Source organism: Opisthocomus hoazin, chromosome 10 (genome assembly GCF_030867145.1).
Source record: "Opisthocomus hoazin isolate bOpiHoa1 chromosome 10, bOpiHoa1.hap1, whole genome shotgun sequence".
Classification (NCBI taxonomy): Eukaryota; Metazoa; Chordata; class Aves; order Opisthocomiformes; family Opisthocomidae; genus Opisthocomus; species Opisthocomus hoazin.
Genome location: NC_134423.1, coordinates 12,380,806 through 12,397,671, shown reverse-complemented (window position 1 = coordinate 12,397,671; position 16,866 = coordinate 12,380,806). Strand labels below are relative to the sequence as shown.

Here is a 16,866-nt window from a genome sequence, read left to right as displayed (position 1 = left end):
TTTTAGGGAGAAGTAAATACAAGTGGTGGGTATGAAGACGTGCGCTGAGAAACCTCTTCTGTTATTTGGAATGTGAAAGAATATAGGAAAAATATAGGAAAATGTCTCAAAACAGTAACCTGGAGCTGTAAATAAGGGTGTGGTGTGGCACGCTGATCCAGCATCACAGCTTAGGGCCTGGGGTACCCCAAGGCAGGGCTTCATCAGTGAGCTCAGAGGAGACCATGCAATTCAAAGCAAGGTTGTTTTCCATCTCTCCCAGATGGAATTCCTCTGGACTGGGTTTTTAGTGAGTATTTGGGATGGAGCGAAATCATGCTATTTTTTTTTCAGGATAATGTTTGTGCTCTTCCATATCCCACCCTCCCCCTTTTCCCTTCCTCTCTGGAAAAGCCTTGGGAAGGTGTCAGGGCTTGCCATGCTGTGCTTTTGGGGGTGCAGAGAGGTCTGGGGTGCTTGGGCAGGGTGCAGAGCAGCTCCAGCTGCCAGCAGGGAGAGCCCGTGCCCATGGGGGGTAACTTGATGGCTATCATCTCATAGCAGGTCAAGAAACCCTGTAATTTCCCCTCTCCATCAGCGTCGCTGGGCAGGGAGGTGATTGCCACGGAGCTGGCGCCAGGGTGGGAATGGGATCCATCCGCTCTGCAGGTCGCGGGATCCTTCCCCACTTTGAGTTTCTGCTCCTTCGGTGACGCTTTCTGGCTGTCAGGGATGCCGAGCTGGTCCCCAGCACCCAGCCCCGAGCTGCAGCTGGCTTCCGAGATGACAGCAAAAAAAGAAGAGGCGGGGGGAAGCTGATTTAAATGTTTTTCCGAGCTGTTGGTGGTCAGCGCACCCAGGTTTCCATCCCATCCTTAGGTTCAGGGTTGTTATCGCCCAAGGTGGCAGGTCACCTCCCCACTGCCAAGCCCATCACTGCTGCAGCAAGGCAGCCTCGGGAGAGACGAGGGAGCGGGGTTAGGACGAACCAGCCCCTCATTACAGAGTTTGGAGGCAAAGCCACGTGTCGGAGGGGATTTGCAGGCAGTGGCTTTGAGAAGCCCGCGGGGTGGTTGCTGGGCTGGAGCTCTTGCTTTCACCCCAGGAGGTAAGAAGGATGCACGAAGGGTTTGCTTCCCAGGGTCTGAAGCGGCGCAGGGTGGGTTTTAACCCCTTGTAGCCACACCACTACACAATATCAGATACATTAATGCTGCGTGCTGCCCAAGGTGGTGCCACGGCGAGGATGCGGTCGGGGGGGGCCGGCGCTGTCTCTCACTTGGACAGGGTGTGATGGGTGCAGGGACGGTCCCGCTGTGGGCGAGAAGCGGCAGCTTGCGGCTCTGCTGCTCCTTATCACGTCAGCTGGCGGGAATTAATGAGATGGGGCGGGGGGAGATGCCGCGCTCTCCCCTTTTCCTCCCCAGACTGGGCTGAGATCCCAGTTCCTGCCGAGTCCCTATAAATTGCAGAGACACCTGGGCTGGCGAGAAGGGGGAGCAGGGGGATGGCAGGGGCCGGGGTGGGGGGGGTGACTGTTGGTGGGTCAGAGGGCCCTGGGGGAAATGGAGGTGCTTTAGACGGTTAATCTCTGTTTTGGTGACCTGGCTTAGGGTCTTTGTGTGGACCCCATGGGTTGAGCAGGGGTGCTGGGCTGGTTTCACCCCATGCAGGAAGCTCTCATGCTACTGGGTGACCTCCCAGAGAGCCTGGCACCCGTTGCGGCCCTACTGTGGCATGGTGACATCCCCGGTGTGATGGGGATGTGCCAGGGACATCATCCCCCTGGCTTCTTCTCCCCCATCCAGGCTCTCAGCATCGAGCGAAGGCCTTGGGACCGGCTTGGGCAATGGAGATGTGCTGGGGACACCATCTCCCCAGCTTGTGCTCCTCCATCCAGGCTTTCAGCATTAGCAGGGGTTGTGGGGACGAGTTTGGGTGGTAGGGAAGTGCTGAGGATCTGCCCCATCTGGGCTTTGAGCATTGAGCTGGGGCTGTGGGGATGAGGTTGGGTGACAGGGACGTGCATGCAGCTTTGCAGGAGCAGCCAGCTGCTCCCCTCCTTGACGTCTCTCCTGCTTGCTCCCGGCAGGTATCCGAGTCTCCTGCCAAGACGGACGAGCCTGGGCATGCAGCGGGGGCTGGTGGGGGGCACGTGGCCCGCATGGGGAAGGAAGCCATCATCGTCACCCTCCATGGTGCCAGCAACCTGCCAGCCACGCGGGAGGGCCAAGTGCCATGGCCGTACGTTGTCGTGTGAGTACCCAGCATCCACAGAGGGGGAGAACGGAGATCGTGGCGACAAAGTGAAAGGGTTTAGGAGCTGTCGCCCTGTTATTAACTCTTTGCAAGCCCCAGGGAGTCGGGAAACATCTCTAGCAGCGATACGCAGAAGCATCGCCTCCATGGGATACTCAGTGTGGGGAGAGGAGCAGGGAGTCCTCCCTGAGATGGGGAAGGCAGGGGACAGGGCGCTTGAGCTCGCTGGGGCATCGGGAAGAAAGCATTCCTAATATTGGAAGTATGAAATGATGTCAAAGAATCCACAGGGTAATGCTGCCTGGGTTTCAGGATGATATCACAAGAAATAAAAGAGTATTTTAATAAATAAAACAGGATGCTTGGGTGAGGAGAACTTGGCTCTTCGTGCATTATGCATGTGCCAGGGGACTCAATTAGCCGGTCATGCTTTGGTCTGTGTTAAGAGGGAGGCCGTCCCGCTCAGCGCTGCTGCGGGGTAAGCCTGCGATCCCAAAGCGCGCTTCCTGGATGCAGAGTGGTCCAGCATCACTTCCCTGGAAAAGGGGGGAGGAAGCAGCTGGTGGTGGCTTAGGAGCATTGCCTGGCTCCCTGCGGAGTTTGGTTTCTCCAGGGCATCTCCCCGGGGCAGTGCAGGGCAGACTGGTACCCAAGTTGGGACATCGATGCTGGGGACCAAGGCTCATCCGCTGGGGACAATCAGCAGCCACGGCTGTGAAAGCCTGGAAACATCTTCTCTGCAAGGGAGTAGAGCAAACTGTTGCTTGCTGGGCTTTTTCCAGCGTGGAAACCCTGAGCTCGGTGGTGAAGGGGGTCCCAATGTCTGTCGGCGCGGCACAGCGTGCCTTTTCTCCACAGTGCCTGGCGCCAGTCGCGTCGGGTATCCCAGAGGCTCCCTGGGTGGGAGGGATGTGGCTCTCCATCCTCGAATTTTTGGCAGCTGGGGCTGGGTGGCAGCTGGAGCCCAGAGGGAGCCGGCTGGCACAAGGGCTGGCAGCCCCCACTGCCACCCCTCCATCACCCCTTCCCCTCTTCCCCACCCCCCCATGCCAAGGACCCGCTCTCCACCCCGGCAGCCTGAGTAACTCCACCGAAGGAGTTGTCTCTATTTCCATAAACCAATTATACCCAGATAATCTCAGGAGATTTAAACATCAATATCCTAAATGATAGCACGAGGATGGCATGTGATTGTTGCATCTCTCTTTACATTCTGGTGCTGCTCCATCACCGCATTGCCATGGTAACGGGGGAGTGATGGAGGGGAGGGGAGGGTGGTATTAGGGATGCAGGACACATGAGGGGCCTTTTAGTAACCATAGTGAGGGAACCAAGGCAGAAGGGAATCAGTTACTGTTTTTCAGGGCGCTTGCTTTTGAAGGAGAGTAGCATGTTGCAGTTAAAAGGTGGGTTTTTACGGACGGGAAGAAGCGGTCAGTGGATGTGCCGTGCTGGTGGGGACCTGGTGGCAGCCGATCACCCCGAAGCAGCTTGGTACCACCAGCAGAGCCAGCCCGAGCTCAAACTGCCGGTACCCAGAGCATCACCTCCCAAAATCAGGAGTGGGATGGGAGGAGGGGAGCAATTACCACTTGTACAAGCCCTCTGCATCCCACAGCGCTCTGGGGCTGTGTGCATCGCTTCCAGATCTCGGTGCAGAGTATCGGGGAGGGAAAGACTTAGCAGAGCAAATCTGCAAGACCTCGAGCAGCAGGAGAGCCTGCACAGGCATCCCGACGGGCTCATCCCTGCCCCGGAGAGGGTGGAGCTTCTCCTCTGGGGCTGCCCTGGGGACCTGGCAACAGCTTGGCTTTGCTCCTCATCCTCTGAATGCAGAGCAAATCCCCCCTCCCTGCTTTCAGGGACACTCGTGGGTTTGTTCTGCGCCTTCTTTTCGCTCCCCCTTGTGCACAGATGAATTGCTCCCGGACCGGCGTGACGCAGGGATGACCTTGGCACGCTGGAGCCAGGTGTGTTTGCAATTAATGGCACAAAGCGCCTGGCTCTGGCCAGCTTCTCCTCTCCATTGAGTACCGCCGCTGGCGGGTGAAAGTACCTCCTCGATTCTCCCTTTCTGTTCTTCAGCACCAAGAGAAGAAACTCAAGGTCGCTGCTGAATGAGCCGTCTGCTCCCAGCCGGGGGGATGGGGGGGAGTCTGATGTCCCCTCACCTGCGGGTTTGCCGGTGCAGGCAGCAGTCCTGGTCGTGGTGCAGATGGGGTGCTCCAACTGGGAAGGGGTTAGGGTGTTCCTGCAAGCAAAGCCTTTTGGCTCTGCGATGTTCCCAAAAATAAACCAAGGGGCTCAGCTGATAACCCCAGAGCGAAGGGGTGAGGGAAGCAGGACCAAGCAGGGTCTTTGGGGGAACCCCTCCTCTCCCCAGCACCCAGCTTAGGTCATGGTGGGCTGAAGATGGACCATCCCGGGGGTAGAGGGTCAGGAGCAGTGTAAAACCTGAGTTCCTCAAAGGAAGGGGGAATTTAAAATTCTTCCTTTCTCATTCTGAACCTTTTCAGAAATTGCTCGTACATCTCAGTAATTTATTTATCCGCATTTATTTACCTAAACTGCACCTGAGCCCCCCAGGCTCAGCACCAACCACAGTGGGGCTGCGTGACGGGGAACAGCATTGCCTTCCCCAGGGCCGGATTCGGCGACCGCAGCCTCAGCAACAGCCCGGGTTTTGGTCCTGCAAACCATGGCTGTGCTGTGTGGCCTTTTCTTCCCTGAGATAGATGCACCTGCATTACCTCTGCAGGGATGTCGGCCCTGAGAAATAACTCACCCTGTAGAGATAATAACTTCTCAAGCCGGATAAATAAATATTGACGAGGGCTGGACGCCGCCCTGCTAAGCCCTTTGCTGGGCACCCGGGTGTCACACGCAGCGGGGTGGCTGCATGATGCTGTCCCCGTGCAGCGTAGCCGAGACGTTGATGTATAATAACTCCCCAGGGGCGGCCGTCTTTATCTTTTATCTTTATCGCAGTGGTGGGTGGCTGGTGCATCCCCGTGCGGCAGAGCGAAGTGTCTGCCCTGGAGCAGGCGGGGGGGGGATGCGGAGCACCAGAGGAGCATCTCTTGGTCCATGCCAGCCGTGTCCTGCCCCAAGCCATACCATCCCATGGGCCTGCAGCGCCCGGTCACTGGAGACCCCACCTCCTGCCCCACCGGCGGGTCTGGAGCTGGGTGGGGTGAGGAGGAGACATCAAACCATCGCTGCTCTCTGCGTTCCTGCTGCCCCCGGCCTATTCATTTGATTTTGAAGCACATCCCCATGTGTTGTACCGTTGTGGGTTGTTTTCCGCTCCCCCCCGCCCCCCACTTCACAGCTCTTTTTGTATGCTCTCTAGTCCTTAGGCAAATCTATAATGAAGGGGGCCCAGAGCAGCCCGTTCTCACTCTCCTCCTCCTCCCACCCCCCCAGCCCAGGTCTGGCTTCATTCGGACTCCAAGCACGTTGCTGGTAGACCAATCCCCCACAGAGCTCATTACTGGAGAGCCGATTTTCTTCCAGCCCCTTCATAATGGTGCCAGCCCGATGCTAATTCCCACCTGCCAGAGCTGGCCGGCTGGGCTCCATCCCTGCGGGATGCAGGTGGGCGTCTCCGGTGGGGAAGGGGACACATGGGAGAAGTGAGAGGACGCAGCTTGGCTGAGGGTCCTTTAGACTGCTGTCTCTAGCAGCAAGAGGGGATGGAGGTCTTGCGAGCATGGAGCATCCTCCCATCCAACTTGTACTCCTGCTCGGTCCCACCGGTACCTGGAGCTCATGCTGCATCTGGAAGGACTTTTATCATCTGCTTTCTCTCAGAGATGGGGGGGCAAAGTGCCACCATCTGATTTCTTTCACTGCAGTGCTCCAGTAACCTCTCCCTAAGAGCCTTGCTGGCTCTTCTCCAGCAAGAGCTTTCCTGGAGGAGCCAGCACCGGACATGTTAGCATCTTCATATCCAGAGCAACCCGTTGACAGGGCTGGGGCATCTTTGTCATGCTGGCCTGAAGCCACAGCACTATCCCCTGTCACCCCGTGGTCGAGGATGGAGAGGGCTTGAGGGGACCAGGTCACCAGGTGGTGGGACTCTGCCGTGGTCTTGGGGCTCCCCGGTAACACCAAGTGTATCGCTGGGCAGTGGAGACCCCCTAAAAGATCTGCCAGCCCCCCTAAGGGGGGGGGGGGGGGGCGGTGTTGTTATCATTAGCCAAGCTCATGAGTAATTGATGATCAATTGACAAAAGTGGGAGGAACAACCCCAAAGCAGCCCTGGTGCTGATGGCCTTGCACCAGCATCGATGAAGAATTACCCAGGGCTGTAGCCACTAAGGCCACTGTAATTATTGCTCGGCTTCGTTATGTGCTGAGTTTAATGACGGTGGTAGTTAACATTCAATCTTCTCTCTCCCTTCCCAGCAGCCTTCTCCCTGTCCCTTCATCAATACAGCCGGGTAATTGGCCTCCGGGGTCTGAAATAGCCTTTCGGCTACAATGGGCTGCAAACCCCATCACTGGGGGCTCTGCAGGGTCTGGCAGCCGGGAGTAAAACCGGCCCCAGACCCCCAGCACAGGCCCCCCAGAGCAGGGGCAGAGCTTTGCTAATGGTGGTGGGCTAGCCGCTGTTAGCTGCACCGAGCAGGGTCAGTGCTCATCCCTCTCCCAGGCCCAGCTCCCTGCTGATGCATTCCCCTTACTCATCCGGTAACCAGCCTGTTTTGCCTTCCTTTTCCTTCCAGTAAGACCAGCAGAGGGGATGAGCAGAAGCCAGAGGCGCAGGCCACCCATGCATCGTCAGTGCCCACCCACGCACCCACCTGGGAGGAGGAGGTGACAGTGCAAATGGATGCTGAAGATGCTGGCTGGGCAGGTGAGAGCATCGGAGGACTGTGGGACAGGGATGCTGGGGACTGGGATGCAGGTCTCACCTCCTCAAAGGGTTAATTTTGGGATATTCGGGAGCCCGTGCTCCAAAGGACCCCAATCAGCATCCAAGCAGAGGGTGGCCACGATGAGGACAACCTGTGCCCTGAGCTGTGCGTGGCTGTGGTGGCTTCAGGGTAGGGCCAGGAGGGCTGTGACTCCAGACGCGGTGCTGCAGGTGTCGATGCTGAGCTCCAGGCATCTTCCAAAGCATCCCATGGGAATCGGTATCAGGGGTGATCACCCCAAAGCTTTCCAGCTGCCATCCCAACAACTTGTATCAGTTGGACCCACGTCATGATGCTGTTAATCCCCACGCAGGGCTGCTAAGTCTGCAATTGTAACAAAACTCGTGGCTTTAGTGGCCAGGATTTGATTATAATCAAACCCTTATAAAACAAACTCTGGGAGCCAATCTTCACATCATGCCTAACCCCATTAGGCCCTGACCCAAATGAAAACAAGGAGCTTTTGATGTACTTTGGACCTGCCCTGTGCGGTACCGGGAGAGATGCGGGGAGACCCAGTGGGACCTCCGGCCCCGCTCATCTGCCTCCCAGCATCCCCCAGACGTTGGGAGATGGTCATCCCCCAGCTGTTCAGACCGGACCTGTCATTTCCAGGTGCAGCTCGCACCTCTTCTTGCCCAGAAATAGGGTTTCTATCCTTTTCTTGCCCAGAAATAGGTTTTCCATTGGCAGGGCCGCCGAGCTGTCATCGCTGACGACTAGCAGCAAAACCACTTGTCTCTTGCTCAACCCCAGGACATTTTCTCTGGTGCTTTTTCCACAAGGGGCTGGGAGAAAAAGAAAATCTCCATTATAAATAGAGCACTTGCTGAGAAGCACGAGCTCAGGAAAGCGTGGTCCATGCACTTGCCTGGTCCCTCGTCTTCATTTTGGTGATGCGCAGGACCTGTGGCATTGCCAGGTTGGCCAAGCAGCAGTTAAGGCGGGTGCGTTGGCACAGTCATTAAGCTGGGGGAAGGGAAGCCCAAGTCTTGCTGGCAGCATAAAGAGAGGGCGGTTTTCCCTTCCATCAGCTCCTTTTTTTGTTGATGAAAGCCTCCTGCTCGTGCTTGTCAACTAAATTGCAGCTTTGCTGTAAGTTATGGGAAGAGCTGGGGGTGCCAGCGCCTGTGGGGGTGATGCTGCGGTGCGGGGGGACAGATGGGGACCAGGCACCCTGAGAGCGTGGATGCCATGGTGGGAAGTGTCTGCAAAACCCACCCATGGGGTTGCGAGCTGACCCCGGGGCAGGGTGGCATCCCGACAGCTGAGCGGGGTGGGCTGGAGGCAGGGAGGTGGATTAGATGGATCAGCAGAAAGTCTCGGCTACTTAAATGGGAATCTGAGCTGTGTTGGTGCCAGTTTCTCATGGGCTTCGCTTTCTTGGGGATGCCTGGGACGTGCTCTCGATGGCTCCTGCAGATGCGTGTGTGTGTGCGCAGATAAACCCAGGATGGGTTAAATCCCACCCCAGTTCACCCCACCACGACCTACGAGGGGAAGGGGCTCCTGAAAATGAATCAATCCACTCCTCGCCTCTGTCCCTGCTTCACCCAGATCTTCCCCAAACCTCTCCCCGTCACAGAATCACAGAATCCCAGCATGGCAGGGGTTGGAAGGGACCTCTGTGGGTCACCCAACCCAACCCCCTGCCGAAGCAGGGTCACCTACGCCAGGCTGCACAGGACCGCGTCCAGGCGGGACTTGAATATCTCCAGAGAAGGAACTCCACAGCCTCCCTGGGCAGCCTGGGCCAGGGCTCCGTCACCCTCAGAGGGAAGAAGTTCTTCCTCATCTTCAGCTGGAGCTTCCTCTGCTTCAGTTTATGCCCCTTGCCCCTTGTCCTGTAGCTGGGCACCACTGAAAAGAGTCTGGCCCCATCCTCCTGACACCCACCCTGCAGATATTTAGAGGCATATATTAGGTCCCCTTGCAGACACCTGCTCTCCCCTTCCCCAAACCCTGCGGCCAGACCCGCTCATTCTCATGGCTGGCCCTCTCCCTTCCAGCCCTGACTCTCACCGTGGCAGACAAAGCCACCAAGGAGGCATTGGGGACCTTCCAGCTGCCGGTGCGGCACCTCCAGCCCTTCCAGCCCCACCATTGCAGGCTGGTGCTGGTAGGTACGGCGCCTGCCCCTCCATCCCGCTGCTTATTCCTGCTTATAACTTTGACTTTCACCCCCGGGCTGTAGCTGGGGGTTGCGGGCAACGGGAGCCTTGTGTAACAGCGTAATCCTGGTGGGAAAACTGAATTTGGCAAGTTGGGGAAGGTGCTCAAGAGGCTTGTGATCTTCCCGCGAGGTGGGAACAAGGCAGGTGTTGTGTTGGGCTTTTTTCATCTCTCCCTGGTGGGAAAACTTGGAGGAAAAGAGATGGGATTGCAAACTGGGAAGTGCTTTCGCCCTCAGCATCCTGGGGAAGGAGACATGGGGCCAGGCCATACGTCAGAACGTTCGTTAAACAGGAGCCACTGCGCATTAATTAATGCAGGGTGGGTACCCAGCCCCAGCGAGAAGCCGCTTCCCACACCCCTCAGTGGGCATTTCTCCGTCCCAACACGTTAACACTCCCGGGGACTTGGCTGGTAGCTCCCAGTACAGCTGAGACCTGGTAAACTCACTCAAAACTTCCCCCCCGATTAACCTCCCCTTTGCTCTGGCTGGCAGAAATGAGTTTCCTCTCCCCTACACAGAGATTGGGAGCGATTAAATATTTAAATGCAGAAGGATTTATTGTATTGATCTTTTCTGGGAAGGCTCCGGGGGACGGTGAGCTTTAATTATCAGTTGATGCTTTATTACCAGCGATGGGCTGTCTGCGTGCCCAGCACCCGCGGTTGGTGGCCTTGACCCTTCCTCCTCCCACGGTTCACTCTCTTCTGCAAACAGCCGTGGACACGGGACCCTGTGGGGATGGTCCTACATGTCACCATCATCCGCAAAGGGAGCTTCATCCCTCGCTGCAACGGGTTGAGCTACGTGGCCTTGGAGGTGAGAGGTGGCCCTGGGGACAGGAGGTGGCAGGGCAGGTTTGCAGGGTCCGGGTGGACCAGAGCATCTCGACTCGGGGAGGGTGCTGCTGCACGTTGTCTCCTGCTCCGGTGGCTGTCAGTGCTGATTTAGGGCAGGTTTTTTTTCCTCCCACGTTTGCTGACCCCTCACCATGAGTTTGCCACCTCCCAGGTGCTGCTGCGGGGGCTGTCGGCTCCCCTGGCCACCCCCTCTGGGCCCCTCGTTGCCGTGGCCAGAGTTGTGACCAACATTCGGGAGTATGAGTGAGTTCTGGCTGTGGGGGGCAGCTGGTGACGTGGAAGGAGAGGGCTGGGCTTGGGACAACCTGAGCATCCCTGGTGCCACGTCCCCTCCCAAGCAGTGCTTGGCTGCCGGGAGCCGATGTGGCCCCACACACACTGACTCCCCCCCTTTTCCATCACTTCTCAGGCACCGCATGGAGAAGCATCCCATCGCTTGTCCCGGCGTCAGCCCCACCACCGTCACATTCCCGGACCCTCCGGCAGCAGCCTTCAGCCTCACCCGAGCTGCCAACCGCGGTTGCCCCCAGGTACGAGGCCGAGCGCATCCGCAGGGATGCATGGGGCCAGCAGCATCCTTCCCACTCGGGTACCGATGAGCATCCCTCCTTCAGCAGGGGAGCCAAGAACCCCAAATCTTGAGGGGCAAAGAGATGCTTTGAGTATCAAAGACATGGTCCCCACATCCGCCTCGCCCTGCCTGCAGAAACCCATGGGCACCTCCTCGTTTGTGCCTTTGTTCTTCATTTTTCCCCTGCTCCGCTCACGCCTCCGGCTCGAGTGCCGCCTCTCGAAGGCAGAGACCTGCTCCTCCCCGGGGCTCAAGTACCGCCGGGAGAGCTAGCGACGCACGTCTTCAAAATAGCTGTTGCTAGGGAAACATATGCTTTCAGCACGCGGCATCATCGGCGAGCAGGAGGAGGGCCCCGCTTTTGTTCCCCAGCCCTGCCAAAAATTGCCAGGGAGTAAAAAGCAGGGGACGGGCAGGCTTGCTGGGGCAGGGAAGAGGGGTGATGGGGCAGCCAAGCCAGAAGCCGGTGTGAAGCTGCCGCCCCTCGAAACCAGAGCTGCTCTATCCCTTCACCTCTGAGAAGTGCCAGCCGAAAGTGTGGCGAGGGCAGATGTCCAGCCACCCCGAAAAGATGGATCCAGCTGGTTCCAGAGGCCAGCAGAGCACACGTTTCTCCGTCTCGATCCTTCCCCCCGTGCGCTGAATTTTGATTGTCTTGGAGTGAAACACGCTGTATCAACATGTTCAGGGAGCCCATAAATAAAATATTACTTGGAGGAGGCCAGCCAAATGCCAAGTCGCCCACGAGATGGTGAATTATCATAAAAATCACTAGTGTGTTTCATTCATTACAATAATTGTTACTGTATTGCCCCCGCCTCCGCCTCCCTGGGTTGCTCTTTGCAGGGGACCCTCTGCTTTGGGTCTGCGCCCGCTTTGGGACCGGCACCCCCAGCCACACCATGGCGAGAGGTTCAGGGGACAGGGTGCCCGTGCCAGCTCCAGAGCAGATATTAGGAAAGAAATCCCCGTGCGCTTGCCTCTGTGCTATTTTCCACTCCCTCGATCTCTTTGCTCCAGGATGCAGCACCCCGAAGCTGTGGTTTCCCAGCCGGAGCAGGGATATTTCTCTCCTCTAAAGGCAGTCAAAATGCATTTCCTTCAGATTTATACGGATGAATACACACCCAAACCCCTGCGAACTCATGGGACCAGGGCACTGAGTGAGCCCAAGCCCAGGCCCGCAGCCCTGGCACGGGCGGCAGTGCCAGCGCGGAGCCGTGGGAGCCTGATGCGGGAGGACGAGTGATTAAACCCGGCCATCTGGCCTGCGTGCATGCTGCTGCCTCCTCCTCCTCCTTCTCCTCCTCCTCTCCGCGCCCACATGCTCTGTCTTTGCACATCACGGAGGATGCTCTCCCCGGGGACCGGGTGCCCTGGGGAGCTGCGTAACCCCCATCCGCTCTCTCCCCCCATCTCCTTCCTCAGTTTCCCCACCTGTGGGATGTGGTTCATCCCCAGGGAGGAGGAGCTCCCAATGCCTGGGAGGAAAGGTTAGGGGAGTGAAGGAGGGAGCGTTGCTGTTCTTGTTCCAGAGGTTAATGGCTTTCCCCGAGTGAAGTCCTGGGCAGGCTAATCGGATTCAATAATGCTGCCAGCCCAGCGTGTCCTCTCGCCTGTCGCTTCCCATCAGTGTCTGCAGACAATGGCGCTTGGGTTCACCTTCAGCAGGGCAGCACCCGCACCCCTCTTCTTTAGGGGATTTTTGGGTTGCTGGGTGGTTAACCCTTCCCTGCCCAGCTGGTGATCCCAAAGACTTGGTCTTCCTGGCCAGGAGTTAGCTGATACCTCCACAGAGCCACCTGCAAGAGCGTTGGGTGCTCTCCACAGCTGCTCTCGTAGGGCCAATAGCTCCTTGCTCACAAAAATGGGTGGGTTTGGACATGCTGGTGGCAATGGCAAACCCATAGCTTGGAAAGATGGGCACCGGGCTGTGCCTCCTGCAGAAAGCCACATCACATCTGCCTTCCAAGCACCAAGTTCAAGCCTTTGTGATGCTGGTCCCCTTTAAGATAGATCTCCTTTCCCTTGGAGACCCTCCAGTTTAACCCACTTACCTGGAGATTCTTGCTCTCTTTTGGAGTCTGCACCCTCTAGACAGGCAGCCCTGAGGACCAGGGGATGGCCCCATCCCTTGGGAAGGCAGGATAGATGCTGTGGGCTTGGCCACCTCTGCCTCTGCTCGTGCTGGGGTTGCTGCCTTTGAACCAGCCTTTGTACAGGAGACGAGATGTCGGAGCCAAGGAGGATGAAGGCGTCGCCTTCCTCCTCCTTCCTCCTCCTCCTCCTCCTTGTCCCCTTTGTTGTGTTTCTCCAGGTGGCCCTGGGCAGAGGCGGTATTTGTGCCAAGTCGTCTGCCCAAATCAGTGCATCGGCTCTGACGCCCTGGCGCAGAGCGTCCATCTGTCCTGCCGAGCCGGTGGGAGACAGCCTGGCCCCGGCGAGCGCTCTTGCCCTCCCCCTCCCAAGCCCCCCAGATCAGGGGCAGGGGGAATTTGGGAATGTCATCTCCCATCCCTGTCCCGGTGAGAGGAGCCAGGTGGGCTCGGGACCTCTGACAATTGGGGTCAAATTAACAATATGCTTCCGCCATTGACTTTTTCCTTCCCCGCTGAGTCTAAAACGGCACCATCTCGCCGCGCCTTGTGCAGGTCGATGCCAGGAAAAGTAACCGGAGGCGGCGCTCAGTGTTTTTTAGGAGATTCTCCCTCAAATTTGGCTTTCTGAGGATGACGAAAGAGCCCCGTGTGCTGGGATGCAGGCTGGGAAAGGAGAGAAGCAGCTGGAGGGTGCCGAGCTGGATCCGGCTGCTGGGAGCTGCCCCAGTCCGTGCAGGTTTTCCCTAAGGACTTACAGGCACGGACTCAGTCAAAGCAAGCTGCAACCCAGCTAAAAATCCTGGCTGATGCTAGGGAGCCCTGGTGCTGAGCCAGCACTAACAGCACTGCCCGACGCAGCCCATCATGGAGATGTTTTCGGGCTCTGAAGCATCCCAGCCCCGCTCTTCCCTTGCTGACAGCCCCCAGGGCTGGGTAATGCACCGCTGCGGGGCTGGGTAATGCACCACTGCGGGTCTCCGAGCTGCGTAATGCCCATTAGCATCCCCAAACGCGAGCAGAAGGAGACCCACCCCCCTGCTCCCCCCCACCTTCTCCTCCTCGCCACCTCCCCGACGAAACAGAAATGTGCTGATGCAGAAAAGTCGATCGGCGTCTCGTCCCCGCTGGGCGATACTGGCCGAGAGCATGGAGTAACAGCATTAAAAAGGAGCCGCCGTCAATAATTTCTCGGTGCTGGGCAGCCGGTGTTCAGGCTGACCTTTGGAGAGCTGGCGGGGCTCTCCGAAGGTGAAGGGGAGCAGCTGCCGGCGGGGATGGACCGATGCCATTTCCAACGACAACTCGCGGCTCTGGGGATAAACATGTTGCCCGCTGTTCGATATCTCTCAGGTGACCTGGACCTCATGCTTGGGAAAGGGTTTTGCGATGAGATACGGACCCCGAAAGCCTGTTCTTGTCGCAAAACCCTTTCCCGAGAGTGAGCACTGAGTTGCCAAACAGGCATCAAAAATCTCACCCTTGCAGCTCATCCTTCAGGCTCTTCCCAACATGGTTTTAAGCATGGAGTAGTTGGTCTGTGTGCTGTTTTCCTCCTCTGGCTCTGCGAGGAGAAGGATGCTGGCAGGGATTAGTTGGAGAGAAGCAACCAAGCTCGAAGACCCAGTGAAAACCAGTTCAAGCAACTGGGATTCAGGGTTCCTTTTGAGCCAGGGGTGGGATGCAGCTGCACAGGTTGTGCTTTGCTTTACCTGCACCTCTCCTCTCCCTCCTATCTGTCTGCTGATTTCTCTCTATAGAGAGAAGGTATCTGGATGATAATTTCCCTGTTGTCCCCTAAGATGTCCCGACCAGCTGGACCCCCAGAGCAGCCAATGTGGGACACCTCCTTCCTCTTCCAAGGCCGAGACGTGGCCACCATCTTCTCTGAAGACACCGCCTTGGCGATCGAATATTATCCGTACAAAGCTGGTGAGTCTGGGGACCCCACCAAGGATGCTCTCCCTCGTCCCTGGATTTGGCCTGGGGCACATCCTGGGCTGCCGTACACCCAGCCTCTTGTCCCTTCCCCAGTCTGGGATGCTCCGGGCACCCTCCTTCCCTTGGGATACTCGGTGCTGCCCCTCACCAGCCGTGTTTTCCGGGAGCTGGCAGCGCGGAGCGGCGGGATGCGCGTGGATGGCCTTGCCGTGCAGGTGAGCTGGGGCTGTGGGGTGAGGCTGGGCAGGGTGGCACGGTGATGGTACCTATAGCTGCTGGGATGGTGGGATGGAGATCCCACCTCCGTGTCTGGGTGGGCAGCCTGGTGCAGAGCTCCCGAGCATCCCGCAGGAAGGCAGGACCCCTTGCTCCAAACTGCAGCGCCGGGCCCCAGGGTGGCACCCGGGTGATGCCAAAGCCACCAGAGCCCCGGCAGAAACCCAGAGGCCAGCGCGGGCTGTGAGCCTTCCTCTGCCTCCACAGGGCACAGACCTCAGAACCACATCTGGGACCATCCCAACTGTGGGGCTCTGCCTGCAGGTCCTGCGATCGGAGGTGAGATGCTGGGGACGGCGAACCCCAAGGCAGGGAGGGATGGGGACAGAGACAGGGCAGGAGATGGCTCTTTAGAGCTGCTACCCTCTCTCCAAACCTCTCAGGCAGGACTGAATCCGGGTTTTATCCCTTGTGCCTGTTGTGTCGGGGCTCTGGATCGTGCCACTGGGCAGCTGGAAGAAGCAGCATCATCCTTGCCCTCACATATCTGTCGCTTTCCCAGGGCTTTTGGCACATGCTTGTATTCCTGGGAAACCACGGCTGGAGGCCGGGGGGCAGGCAGGGCACAGGCAGGGTACTCGGGAGAGGCCGTTCACTGTCTCCATGCAGAGAAGGGCCAGGCTGGTTAACCGTGGTGACAAATGTCCAGCTGTCTCCATCCTTCAGCATTTGTTGTCCCCAGGGATGTCACAGCAGGGCGGGAATTTGGCTGCTTTTCATCCCGGGGAGGGGGAAACCCCGCTTGTCCTTGGCTCCAGGACCAGACCTTGGGCAGGTCAGGATATGACCACAAGCCTGATCGATCTAATTACTGCATCCACCAGCCTCTGCTCCCATCTGCGAAAAAAAAACCCTATCCATAAAGTGAATTTGGGACAGGGCTGGATGCTGAACTGGTGACTGAACCCCCCCAGTCCCTGGGGAGCCGCGGCGGGCTGGGGCCGGCTGGTGGGGGTCTTAGGAGTGATTGCCCAGGGGGGTCAACGAAAAGGGGTCTGCGTGTGATGAATTATTCACATGGGTGTCACTAAGTGCAGAATTAATCCTTTTGCTTCCAGCTGGCTGCTGCACTAAATTATCATTCGCAGTCATGCGGGAAAATGCTGCGGAATTCATTTAGCTGATTATTGTTTTGATCTGGGAGCTGTAATTTTTTTTTTTCTCATCTTCCTCAACCTCTCCCTTTCCCCCCCTCCAGCCCTGCCTTCCTTAATATATGTAAGAGCTGGGAGTGGAAACAAAAAACAGGAGAGCTGGAGCTGGCCTGAGCTCTGCCTCTGGTTAATTCATCCGGTGGCAGACGGACCCAGAGCGATGCAAATCAATGCGTGAGCTGCTACCGAGCAGGGTGAGGGCAGGTTCGGCTCCCCCTGACTTTGCTGAGGCCCTTGTTCCTTGCCTGGAGGTCAGGATTTTCCAAGGAAGTTGCCCCAGCCGGCTGGCGGTGATCCCAGCACCCCAAAACCACAGCCCGGCAGGCAGGGGAGATGCTGCCGAGATTGCAGGGACAGAACCTCTCCTCTCCACCTTCAGGCAGCTCCAGGCTTCAAGAGATGCTTGAAGGCTGGATTTCCAAGTCCTCAGCTCATGGATTAGTCCTGAGCTTGGCTTTCGGACAGCAAGTAATGGCCAAGCAGGGCCAAGAGGCAAAGAGAGTCCATACAGGACCTGAACAGACCCAGCGAGGCATCGGGGCAACCTCTGTACCAGGGTTGTTCTTGGGGTGTGAGGAGCCCCAGCATCCCTGCCCATCCTTGGGGTGTGAGGAACCCCACCATCCCTGCCCATC

The 16,866-nt window shown here is 57.7% G+C and overlaps 1 protein-coding gene across 1 annotated transcript in view; it reads left to right on the top strand.

The window, feature by feature from the left end:
* CCDC33 (coiled-coil domain containing 33) overlaps positions 1-16,866 on the top strand; it is a 45,251-nt gene that overhangs the window by 11,506 nt on the left and 16,879 nt on the right. Inside the window, exons 4-12 of the mRNA XM_075431295.1 lie at positions 2,072-2,235; positions 6,969-7,099; positions 9,170-9,279; positions 10,051-10,152; positions 10,345-10,436; positions 10,603-10,723; positions 14,663-14,792; positions 14,895-15,016; positions 15,285-15,356. Coding sequence (XP_075287410.1) covers positions 2,072-2,235; positions 6,969-7,099; positions 9,170-9,279; positions 10,051-10,152; positions 10,345-10,436; positions 10,603-10,723; positions 14,663-14,792; positions 14,895-15,016; positions 15,285-15,356 — 1,044 coding nt within the window. The remainder of the gene's footprint in view (positions 1-2,071; positions 2,236-6,968; positions 7,100-9,169; positions 9,280-10,050; positions 10,153-10,344; positions 10,437-10,602; positions 10,724-14,662; positions 14,793-14,894; positions 15,017-15,284; positions 15,357-16,866) is intronic.